The sequence below is a fragment of the Carassius carassius genome, chromosome 32 (assembly GCF_963082965.1).
Source record: "Carassius carassius chromosome 32, fCarCar2.1, whole genome shotgun sequence".
In the NCBI taxonomy this organism is placed as follows: domain Eukaryota; kingdom Metazoa; phylum Chordata; class Actinopteri; order Cypriniformes; family Cyprinidae; genus Carassius; species Carassius carassius.
The window spans coordinates 28857525-28869616 of record NC_081786.1 but is presented as its reverse complement, the minus strand read 5'-3'; the positions used below and the strand labels follow the sequence as shown (position 1 = coordinate 28869616).

The 12092-nt window shown below is 36.5% G+C and overlaps 1 protein-coding gene across 2 annotated transcripts in view; it reads left to right on the top strand.

The window, feature by feature from the left end:
* Positions 1-12092, top strand: part of ddhd1a (DDHD domain containing 1a) — a 37221-nt gene that overhangs the window by 18832 nt on the left and 6297 nt on the right. For both annotated transcript variants that reach the window (XM_059520910.1, XM_059520909.1), the window contains 8 exons: positions 696-843; positions 4149-4258; positions 4549-4655; positions 7882-8144; positions 8252-8327; positions 8807-8956; positions 9045-9109; positions 10237-10397. In XM_059520910.1, coding sequence (XP_059376893.1) covers positions 696-843; positions 4149-4258; positions 4549-4655; positions 7882-8144; positions 8252-8327; positions 8807-8956; positions 9045-9109; positions 10237-10397 — 1080 coding nt within the window. The remainder of the gene's footprint in view (positions 1-695; positions 844-4148; positions 4259-4548; positions 4656-7881; positions 8145-8251; positions 8328-8806; positions 8957-9044; positions 9110-10236; positions 10398-12092) is intronic.

The following is a 12092-nucleotide window of genomic DNA, read 5'->3' as shown; positions in this document are numbered from 1 at the left end:
TTATAAAGCACATATTCATGTATTATTCTGCATGACCATATTTTAAATCCCTTAATCCTAAACCCCATCCCTAAACTTAACACCTACCTTACCTACGATTAAAAAGCAGCAAATAAGGAGTTTACTTAGGCAAAAGTTATAGATAATGGTTAGTTAATAGTGAGAATTGATAAAAGTAATATTAAGATTTATATTTGTTTCATTTATTGTTTTATGTTTTTTAATAATTTATAGTTTAAGTTGACACTAATATCCCTGTTAATACTTTACAATTAGGTAACTTAGTTAACATTAGCAATGCATTAACTAAAAATAAGTACAACTTTTGTTACAATATTTATTTTTGTTAACGTGCAACATTTGATTTGAGCAATGTATTAGTAAATGTCGTAATTAACATTAAGAATAATAAATGCCTTAAACTTTTTTTTATTGGTTGTTCATGTTATCTAATGTTAACAGATAGAATCTTATTGTAAAGCGTTACTATGACCATGTATTATGCAAACTGCCAAGGTAGGATGGTTTAAAGTGTTGTTTGTGTCCTTAATATTTTTATAATGTTTTGATATTTTGATCAAACGCAGTAGAGGAACACAGTCTCAGATGCAGAGGCTGCAGAAGCACTCTTTATGTGTGTCTGTGTGAATAAAACAGCACAGCTCTCATAACGTGTGTGGTGTGGTTGTGCTCAGCCTCCAGCAGTGGCACCAGACTGCACCGCGGCTTCATGGAAGAGGCCTCGCTGGACGATAAAACCCCTCAGACCACACACATTGTGTTTGTAGTCCATGGCATTGGACAGAAGATGGACAAGGATCGTATCATCAAAAACACTGGCATGTAAGTCCTCAGTGACATGCAGTGGTGAACCACTATAGTGTAAAAAATGATGGATGTGTTCATATACAGTGCCTTGCGAAAGTATTCATACCCCTTAATTTTCTTCACGTTTTGTTATGTTGCTGCCTTATGTTTTAAAATTACTTTTTTTCCCACATCAATCTACACTCCATAATGGTAGCTCAGTAGCATTCATATTTCTTATAGATGTTACTACACTTTGAATGAAGTTAAACTGTGGCGAATTCAATTGAATGGGTATAATTTGGGAAGACACATAAGTCTTAATAATAGGTCTAACAGCTAATCAGAGCAAAAACCAAGCCCTGAGGTCAAAAGAACTGCCTGTAGAGCTCAGAAACAGGTTTGCATCAAGCCACAGATCTGAGGAAGAGCTCAGAAAACCATTCTGCTTCATTGAAGGTTCACAGAAGCATGTGGTCTCAACTCGGACTCTTCCTAGAGCTGGTCTCCTGACCAAACTGAGCATCTGATGGAGAAGGGCTTTGAAGCTGATGGTCGCTCTAGTTGAGCTCCATGATCATATGTGGAGACAGGAGAAACCTACTGAAGGACAAACATCTCTGCAACACTCCACCGATCTGGGCTTTACAACAGTGTGGCAAGACTTAATCCTCTCTTCAGTGAAAACACATCAAAATGCACCTAAAGGACCCTCAGACTGTGTGAAACAAGATTCTCTGGTCCGATGAACCTCAATTCTGAGCATCATGTTTGAAGGAAACCAGCTCTGCTCAGCACCTGCACAGTAGCATCCCAGAAGTGAAGTGTGCTGTAGCGGCCTCATGCAGTGGGACTGTTTTACAGCAGCACAGACTGAGGGACTTAAGCACACAGCTAGAGTGGCTCATAGACATCCACAGCCTGGGCTTGAACCCCATCACATATTTCTGGAGAAACCTGGAAATGTGTGTCTATGTGTGTGTTTTAAATTTGTTTATTTGTCATTGAATCGTTCAGTCAAAGGATTTTAACTGAGAAACAGGTCTTTATGAATCGAGACACTGACTCCTTCATTTAATTTGTATTTTTTATTTTGTTCAAATGAATATATATTTTTTAAAAAGGCTTAAGCAACGAACATTTTGTCCGAACCACTAGTAAATTGTTATTTTGTTTATTTTTCTAATTGTTTTCTTTAGAATCATGATCTCCAATTTATAGGCCTATCTATATACAGTATATAAAAAACATGATTCTTAATTTATATAGTTTTCATGTTGTTTATTGCTGCATATAATTCATTAAAATAGAAGTTTAATTTCAGAAAGTACAATTTGATTTCAAAATTCACCAACATTTTTTGCATTTTGTGTTTTTCAGTTAAATAAAAGACTTTTTTTTTTTTATATATATATATTTTTTTAAATCTGACCATTGCCATCCACTCCCACTAATACAGTGTACAACTGTTCACGCATCAGGGAGCCGCTATCAAGGGAGCACATCCTACCATATGAGATATTTATCAAAGAGCTCCGAATCTGTTGAGGAGCAAATCCTCCAGCATCTTGTCAGTCATTTCTCCTGATCTTGACCCGTGATCAGTCAAATCTGACTCCTGCATCTATGTTGGATGACGTTTTTTTTTTCATGGAATTGGGCTGCTTTTAAAACCCTCGTGGGTTAAAGGTTTGACATATTGCATAAATTACATTTGACTGAAATGCTTTTGCTCAAACATTTTGCATTCTACCTGTAATAAAAGTGTGCTACATGTTTTGTGACAGAGGGCCACTAGTACGAAGCCTTTGAGCTGAGTTTATGGTCAATGTGCATAACAGTGGCTGTAAAATATGTATTTAAGGGATGGAAATGACATATTTTGATATTCGGGACATGGTCATTGCACTACTTTGGGCTGTTTTTTACTTATGCAATGTACTTATTTCAGTTTTTTATACATTTATGAAGACAATTCTGCTTTTGCCTAGTCATTATGGTGTATGGGGTGTAGATTAATGTGGAGAAAAAGTAATTTAAAGCAGTTTAACAACAGGCAGGAACATAACAAAACATGAAACAAATGAAGGGGTGTGAATACTTTAGAAAGGCACTGTATACACGTTAAGAGATCCTAGTTAGCATTTTTTCACAAAATGTGTTTCCCATGTTTATTACTTAATAAGAGTCAACTTTTATACTGTTTTGTCAGATAATGTACAGTACAGACCAAAAGTTTGTAGATTCACACTGAAGGCATCAAAACTATGAATTAACACATGTGGAATTATACATGGAATTATATACATAACAAAAAAGTGTGAAACAACTGAAAATATGTCATATTGTAGTTTCTTCAAAGTAGCCACCTTTTGCTTTGATTACTGCTTTGCACACTCTTGGCTTTCTCTTGATGAGCTTCAAGAGGTAGTCACCTGAAATGGTCTTCCAACAGTCTTGAAGGAGTTCCCCGAGAGATGCTTAGCACTTGTTGGCCTTTTTGCCTTCTGTCTGCGGTCCAGCTCACCCCTAAACCATCTCGATTGGGTTCAGGTCCGGTGACTGTGGAGGCCAGGTCATCTGGCGCAGCACCCCATCACTCTCCTTCTTGCTCAAATAGCCCTTGATGCCTTCAGTGTGACTCTACAATTTTCATAGTCATGAAAATAAAGAAAATCTTTGAATGAGAAGGTGTGTCCAAACTTTTGGTCTGTACTGTATATATATATGTATTATAAATAGTCACAGCTCAACACATGAACTTCAGGGTGCTTTCAAGCTGATTTTCAGCTGCTGAAGAATATCTAATTGGATGCTTATGGTGTTGACAAAGTAACTTTTTTTATGCACGTCATGTATGTATTACTGTAAATGCATTAACAGTTTGTTCTGATGAAAAAAAAATGTGTTTACTACTATAGCATTTATAAATATTTCAAATTAGCTGTTATTAATTTTTTTTTTTTATGTTTTCATTTTGGTTTGAGTAATTCTATGTTTTAAGAATTTGTATTTATTTTGTTTTGCTCATTATTCTCAGTAAAAACAAACAACGAACAAACACAGGGTCCAAACAGTACAGAAGACATTTCAAAGAAATTAAACAAAATACAAAAAAGAGAACTTTTGTTTTTTTTCAAAAATTAACTTTATTTGTCTTCGTTTCAATATTTCTACTATTTCTATGATCTTGCTTTACATTTTAGCATTTCAACTACAACTTTAGCACCTTTGTTTTCACCAATTTTAATAGTTTTATTTGTAGTTTTGAATGCTTCATTCATTTTTAATGAAAGTGTGTGTGTTTTGAAGGCTATTGTGATGTTCTGTGGTGTGTTCAGGCTGCGGGAAGCTGTGAGGAAGATGGAGGAGAAGCACTTCGCTGATCAAACAGAGGAACACGTGGAGTTTCTGCCGGTCGAGTGGCGCTCCAAACTGGCTTTAGACGGCGGTAAGACAGACGCCACACCACGTGACTGAACAGCTGCTCTTATCACACACTCTGTGCTTTTACCTTTGGTTCACAAACACACACATGCTGTCTTGGCGGGGAGCAGAGACATGGCAGGAGAATATAATACAGGCCATAAACCCATTTATCATCTTTCATCCCTCCATCAGCTGTGCAAACTAAACAGCTCAAACAATGATTTGCATTAACATTAATAACGAAATGATGATTGAACAAGTACATGAGCCTTTGTATGCATATTTTGAGAGTGTTGTCCTCTCCACATGCAGACACAGTGGAGTCAATCACACCAGACAAAGTGAGAGGCCTGAGAGACTTACTCAACAGCAGCGCCATGGACATCATGTACTACACCAGCCCTCTCTACAGACACGAGGTGACACACATTCAGCAGTTCATCTGAAGATCAACGTATTTTCTCACCCTCACATCATTATGAACTAGTTCAGAATTTCAGAATAATATTCCTACTGTTGTTTTCCACACAATTAAAGCACATATACACTAAAAACGAGAAGCGTTGGGTACCGAAACCGGTACCTATGGAACCGGTATGCACCGAACAGAATCAGAACGCAGATTTCTGTGCCTCATTTCGGTGCCTCTTAAATGCCTGAGCAATCGATTGAAATGTACACAAGAAGCACGGGCATCGCTAGTCTTTTTTAGCAGGGCTATAGCATTTAGCTCCATAAACTGTACTCAAATTCGCAATCACCTCAGAGTCAGTCCGCTTAAATTTCATATGAAAACAGCGTCATACTTCATCTCCTCTCCGTCTAGTGAGATTTTTGAATGCACAAGCAGTCTGACAACTGCAGATCTGCTTCTGCATTCAAAAATCTCTCTAGATTATTATTAATACTAACACTGGTGAAAAATACTAATGTGCCTAAGACTGTACTTTACAAACGACATTGTTGCTACTTTATAAAGAATGAGCATACAGAAATTCTCAGAACAGATTAAAGACAGGGACAGACAGCACTCATCTTAACTAAATATCAGAGAGATTGACAGAGATACAGTAGAAACATTATGTGTGGTTTTCTATTAAACAATGATCCAGATCATGAAATACATTTATTAGCCTTATAAGGGAAGTTTGGGAAATGAGAGCATCCAAGGAGCGTGTGAAAACTATGGATTTATTTTAAATATTTTATTAAGTATAAATAAGTATCGGTTCTGGCACCGTTTAGGCACCGGTACCGTTTTAAAAGTATCAAAATGGCACCGGTATCGTAAAAAACCCAATCGATACCCAGAGGTGGGTAGTAACGAGTTACATTTACTTCGTTACATTTACTTGAGTAATTTTTTGGGGTAACTAATACTTTTCGGAGTATATTAAAAGATGTGTACTTTATACTCTTACTTGAGTAAATTTATGGGGAAAAATCTGTACTTGTACTTCGTTACTGTGGGCGACGCTCCTCTCGTTACTTTATCTTAATGCAATAAATGTTATAATGCTTCAGTTTATTCCAAACGCGCCGTCTACTTTTCTCTGGGCAATGAGCGATGCCCATTCACGAATGATTCATTCTTTTGAGTCAATACTGTTCAAAGGCTTGATCAAACCAATTGGCAAACGAGTGAATTGGTTCATGAATCAGTTTGAATGAGTCGTTCAGTTCCCTGCCGCACGCGCTGAGCGTCTGAAGTGGTTCACTCAGAGTTGTAACGTTTAACATCAGCAGCGTTGAAAACGTGGCTGGAACTGCACTGAATTGAAAGCAAATCTGCAAAGGTTATTATTTGCTAGCGCTGGAGATCCTTATTAGATGAACACCGCGTGTGCTGTCTACTGTTTAACAGGTAATAACTTGGGCTACATTCGATTACAGTACACGATACCACTGTGACATTAGTTTGTTGTACGTGTGTGGCTTATAACAGAGGGGAGTCAAGTTGAATGCAGCTTCCAAAAGACAAAAAATAGCCGATTAAGATTTTATTAATTTTAATACATGTCATCAGCTGCTAAATTGAGATCTGTGATTGCTTGCTGGCGCTGAGCCAGAGACAGACGCGTTTTTACAGCACTGTGCATTATAACCAATCACACATGATTCTTTTGAGCTTATTAAAGCATTGGCCAATCAGAGGTGTTCAGATGAGTCATCGCTAAAATGCCGGTGCTTCCTTCACTCGCTCACTGACTGAATACCTCTTTCTGGCGAATTCTCTCGTCAGAAACAACAAAGTGCAGATGTGTGTACGAATCTTTAATTAAGATATTGATTTCACAGTGTTAACAGTTTCAGTGATTTTATTGGGAGTTTCTGAGAGTGACTGAACTCTAGACCGTCAGTGAAAATGATCTTTAATAATGTAAATGTTATTTGCTCTCTTTCTGAACAATGAAAGATTAGTAGCAATATTTATATCACATTAACTTTCAATGTTAAATTCACATTTAATATAAAGTCAGTTGTATTAAAAATATGTTATGTAAGGGTTTTATAATAAATTACATAAATTGGAGTAAAGGCTGATGAAATATATACATTTATACACGCACACATACATTACATACATTTTATCTATATATCTAAATAAAAATAGGCTCAGTATATATGACCCAAAGTAACTAGTAACTAACTACTTGAGTAGATTTTTTTATCCGATACTCTTTTACTCTTACTCAAGTAACTATTCAAGACTAGTACTTTTACTTTTACTTGAGTAAATATTTCTAGAAGTACTTTTACTTTTACTTGAGTACAGTTTTTGGGTACTCTACCCACCTCTGTCGATACCCAACCCTAGTAACGAGTGGCTTTCATGCACTAATACGTTGATCACATAAAGCTGTGAAACTTTTAAGATGCATTTTTTGGAGCTTGACAGTCCCTGGTTACTAGGGATATGCCGGTATCAAATTTTCCTGTTGCGATTATTGCTCATGCTTTTATCACGGTAAACGGTATTATCACGGTATTGCAATTTAGTTTAAAAAAGTGCTCAAAATATAGTATAATATAGTATAATAGGTTAAATAACTTTTTCTAACAAAAAAAATAACTGAACATTTAAATAAAAAAGCAATTCAGAAATATATATAAAGTTAAATGTTTTGCACAGATTAAAGTGCAAAAGAACTATAAAGACCAATAGGTAAGTGGAACTTCATAGCAAATACACAAATCTGAATGGCTATTTAAAATGATTCAAAAAAATATTTTAGAAAGTAGAAAGCAGCTGCTTTATTTATGGGGTTTCCAGGGTAAGGACTGCATTCTCTGCAGTTTAGCGCCATCTGCTGTCAAAGAGTGAATGTGCTTTCATTCAGCGTGTCTTTCACGAGTTCCTCATGTACGTCTCATGTGTGCTTGTTTACATCAGAGCACACACCTGTCTTGAGAAACCCATTCTAAAAGACTTAACGTTACTTTAAGTCTTTATTTTATTTGGGTAGCACACATATTCTGAATGCCTTCGGCAGAATTCAAATGAGCCATTTTAATCTAGATTAATTCCAAGATTACAGTGAGATTAATCTAGATTAAAAAAAATAATCTTTACTGTCTTTACTGTCACTTTAAATGAAAGAAAGCATCAACTAATTACTTTAAAAATCTTACTGATCCTTCCAGATCACTAAAGGTTTGACGCAGGAGCTCAACCGTCTCTATTCTCTCTTCTGCTCACGAAACCCTGAGTTTGAGAGCAGAGGAGGCAAAGTGTCCATCATCTCCCACTCGCTGGGCTGCGTGATCACCTTTGATATCATGACCGGCTGGGATCCTGTGCGCTTCTGTCTGCAAGAACATCAGGATCATCTGGAGGGAGAAGATCTACACTGGGCCACTCGTGAAGAGCGCCACCTGCTGGAGGACGTGCAACTAACCAGACGAAGGTAAGCACCTGCAAAGTAATGCGGTGAGTTTTGCATTAACCAAGCACCACTCATTCTTCATATAAATATAAATGTTATATCTTGTAATTAATCTGTATCTGTGACAGGGTACGAGAACTGCAAGATCAACTTCAGGGCCTGAAGGCATCAAAACCCACACCCTTCCCTACATTAACGTTTAAGGTGATGTAGGGACATTAAAGGAATAGTTTACCCAAAAAAAGCTGATAATATGCTCATTCTCAGACCTTTCAAAGTGTAAATGAGTTTGTTTCTTCATCAGGTTTGTAGTAATGTGTCATTGCATCAGTGTCTCATTAATGGATGCTCTGCAGTGAATGGGTGCCGTCAGAATGAGAGCTGAAAAAAACATCACAATAATCCACAGCGCTCCAGTCCATCAGTGAACATCTGGAAAAGACATTAGAATTAATGGACTGGAGCGCTGTGGATTATTGTGATGTTTTTATCAGCTGTTTGGACTCTCATTCTGACGGCACCCATTCACTGCAGAGCATCCATTGATGAGACACTGATGCAATGACACATTACTACAAACCTGATGAAGACACACACTCATCCTGATCTTGGATGAACTGAGGGTGAGCACATCTGTACAGTATCTCTACAGAATATAATAAAGCCCACTAAATGATTGGCAGGTGGAGAACTTCTTCTGCATGGGGTCTCCTCTGGCTGTGTTTCTGGCTTTGAGAGGCATCCGGCCAGGGAACAGCGGTCATCAGGACCACATCATGCCCAAATCCATCTGCCGGCGCCTCTTCAACATCTTCCACCCAACAGATCCTGTGGTGAGACCACGTCACTGCATCTCAGTCGTCAACTCGCAGTGCAAGGATTCATTTAACTGTTTGTGTCATATATTTCCTTGTCCGACAGGCCTATCGACTGGAGCCTCTAGTTTTAAAGCACTATAGCAATATCGCTCCTGTGCAGATACACTGGTGAGTCTTGATATCTTATTATTTGGGTAGAGTTTATACAATAATAATCAGGAACATTCATCTACATGCTTGTGAAATGTATCATATTATATTTCCTCAGTCAAAATGACCTTCATTTTTCAGTATCTTAATTATTTTTGTCCTGTTTGTAGTAGTGTTTAAAGCAGTGGTTCTCATCCTTTTTGGCACAAAGGCCCCCTGTTGTCCAATATTTGAGCCCCCAATCATATAAGCTAAAACTTTTTTTTAACGTTTTTAATTATTATTATTTAACAGAAACTGAGTGCTGATGTATTAAACTATTTAGTCATAGTTAATATAATGATTCCAGTAGTTTCAAGAACTGTCTGTGTTTTAATAAACAAATAGTCATTGAGGTAGAAATGAGTTTACATGTTGATTTTATGTGTTCTTACTAGTGCTGTCAAACGATTATTCGCCATCTGTTTACATACTGTAATATACACGTGTGTACTGTGTATATTTATTATGTATATATAAATACACAAACATGCATGCATATATTTCAGAAAAATTTTCTACATTTAAAATATTTATATATATAATATAAATTACATTAATACAAATATATTCTATATATACATGGAAATATTTTCAAACTGTATATTGTATGTTTGTGTATTTATATATACAAGAAATATACACAGTACACACACATATATTATGTAAACAAAAACTTCTTTTATTTTGGATGCGATTATTCACGATTAATCATTTGACAGCATGAGTTCTTACCATTTAAATTATATTTTTTATTTTATTTCATGTTATGTTTTAATGAATTTATAGTTACAAACACACACACACACAAGAAAAGTGTGACACACACAAAAGTTTAGAATAATTATGGTGTTTTGATGATCTCTTATGATCCTTCAGAAATGACTCTAATATGCTGATTTGCTGCTCAAGAAACAGTTCTTATCAAAGTTGAAAAAAAAAAAATGGTTTCTCTCAAAAATATGAAGCACCAAAACAACAAAGCACCAATAACAATTGTTGTTTTTTCCTGTGGGCTCCAGAGCCCTGGTTTAAAGTCTAAACTGGCCACACATTAGGCTCTCTGTTCTGATTCTGGAGTAGTGTTTTGATGTATTGTTTTGAAGGTGTAACACCATCAGCCCCACCCCGTATGATGAGATCAGAGCCACCTATCTAAGTGTGAGAGACAGCGCAGCGAGAGACACGGAGAGTCCCAGTCCCAGCAGATCACCTGTACTGGTCAGGACACAGTCCATCACCAGCCTGGGCAAGGCCAGCATACTGGGTACAGCCGATACATACTGTGTGCCATACATCGTCTGCCATAATATCGTTATTGTTGCTTTAATGATGTGTGATTTGACATTATTGAGTATTACTACAGAGTGCATGCATACATTATGTGAAGTCTAGACTAGAGCGAGTGTGCATTAAGGCCCTGTCCACACGGACACGGGTATTTTTATAACCGTGACTTTTTTTACGCGGTTCGGCCTTTCGTCCACACGAAAATGCAGTTTCAGGGCACCGAAACCGAACATTTTTGAAAACCACGGCCAGGGTGAGCATTTTCAGAAGCACCGGTTGCAGTGTTGTCGTGTGGACAGTATAACAGGGGTTTTTGCCTTGTGACGTCAGAGTGTGCGCCGTTATCCGCTGTGTTTGACGTCAGATTGTGTGCTGCTGACTGCTTCTGATTGGCCAAGGTGACTTTACAATTTGGGTTATATCGCCGCCTGCTGGTGTGGCATGCTCTTGACAGCGCTTGATAGCACGTTATTGCGTTTTCATGTGGACGGGATTTTTTTTTTAAACGCAGGAGGAAAAACTCCGGTTATAAAAATGTCCGTGTGGACTAGGCCTTAGAGTGCGTTCTTTCACTGCATGACTGCATGAAAATGTTTATATCTTTATCATTTCATATAGTTAGTGATCAGTATCACACAGAGTGCTGTTTATTTCTCCGAAAATCACCATGATTACAAAACAGTTAAAAAATGAAGAGACTTGGACACCTTTTTTTTTGCTCAATTTTGACAACCAAAATAATTCCAAACACAAGCACTGCACTGTTTTGAGTCTCTGAGCAACACAACAGTGTTTGGTCACTGAATATATCGCTCGTTTAAATGATTCGGTTCAATCGCAGTGACGCACTTATTAACAGTGACTTGCTGCCACCTACTGGTGGTTTTAGTTTCCCATTTAACGTTTCTTTTTATTTTTTTATTTTTTTATTTTATTTTATTTTTATTTTTTTTTAATTGAAATACAATAATAACAAAACATTTTACATACAAGAGTACACATAACCATACATGTCCATACATGTCAGGGGTAGAGAATAAAAAAAAAAAAAAACATAAAAAAAAAAAAAAAAAAAAAAAAAAAAAAAAATAGAAAGGCTTTTTACAAAAAAAGCTTGTACTTGTCAAACAGCTGTGTAGTTTTCATAGCTTTCAGGTTTTTACTTTTGGATATAGTTTCTAAATATATCTTAACATCAATTTTAAAATGTTCAAAATTTGGTATCTTTCCATTCCATTTGACCTTATGAATATAGTAACGGGAAATTATAACAATTAAATCAAATATAAACAAAAGATTTTTATCACCCTCAAATGAAAAACATCTTAACATAACATCAATTTCTTCAAAGTTAACAAGAATCCTAACTTTACTTTGCAAGTAATTACTAAGTTCCTTCCAAAACATTTGGGTCTTGGGACACTCCCAAAATAAATGCTTAATAGTCTCAGGGGTAATTTTACAAAAAGCACAAATATCTTCAATGTTTACTTTAAAACGCTGTACCACAAGTGACTTAACTGGGTAAATTCGATGGAAAATTTTATATGAAACCTCTTTAACTTTGTTTGTAATGCAATACTTATGAGGTGTCATCCAAACTTTACTCCACTCAATATGTTTCTTAAATAAAAAATTCCAGTGAGTAGTAACAGCAAGTATACATTTAGAT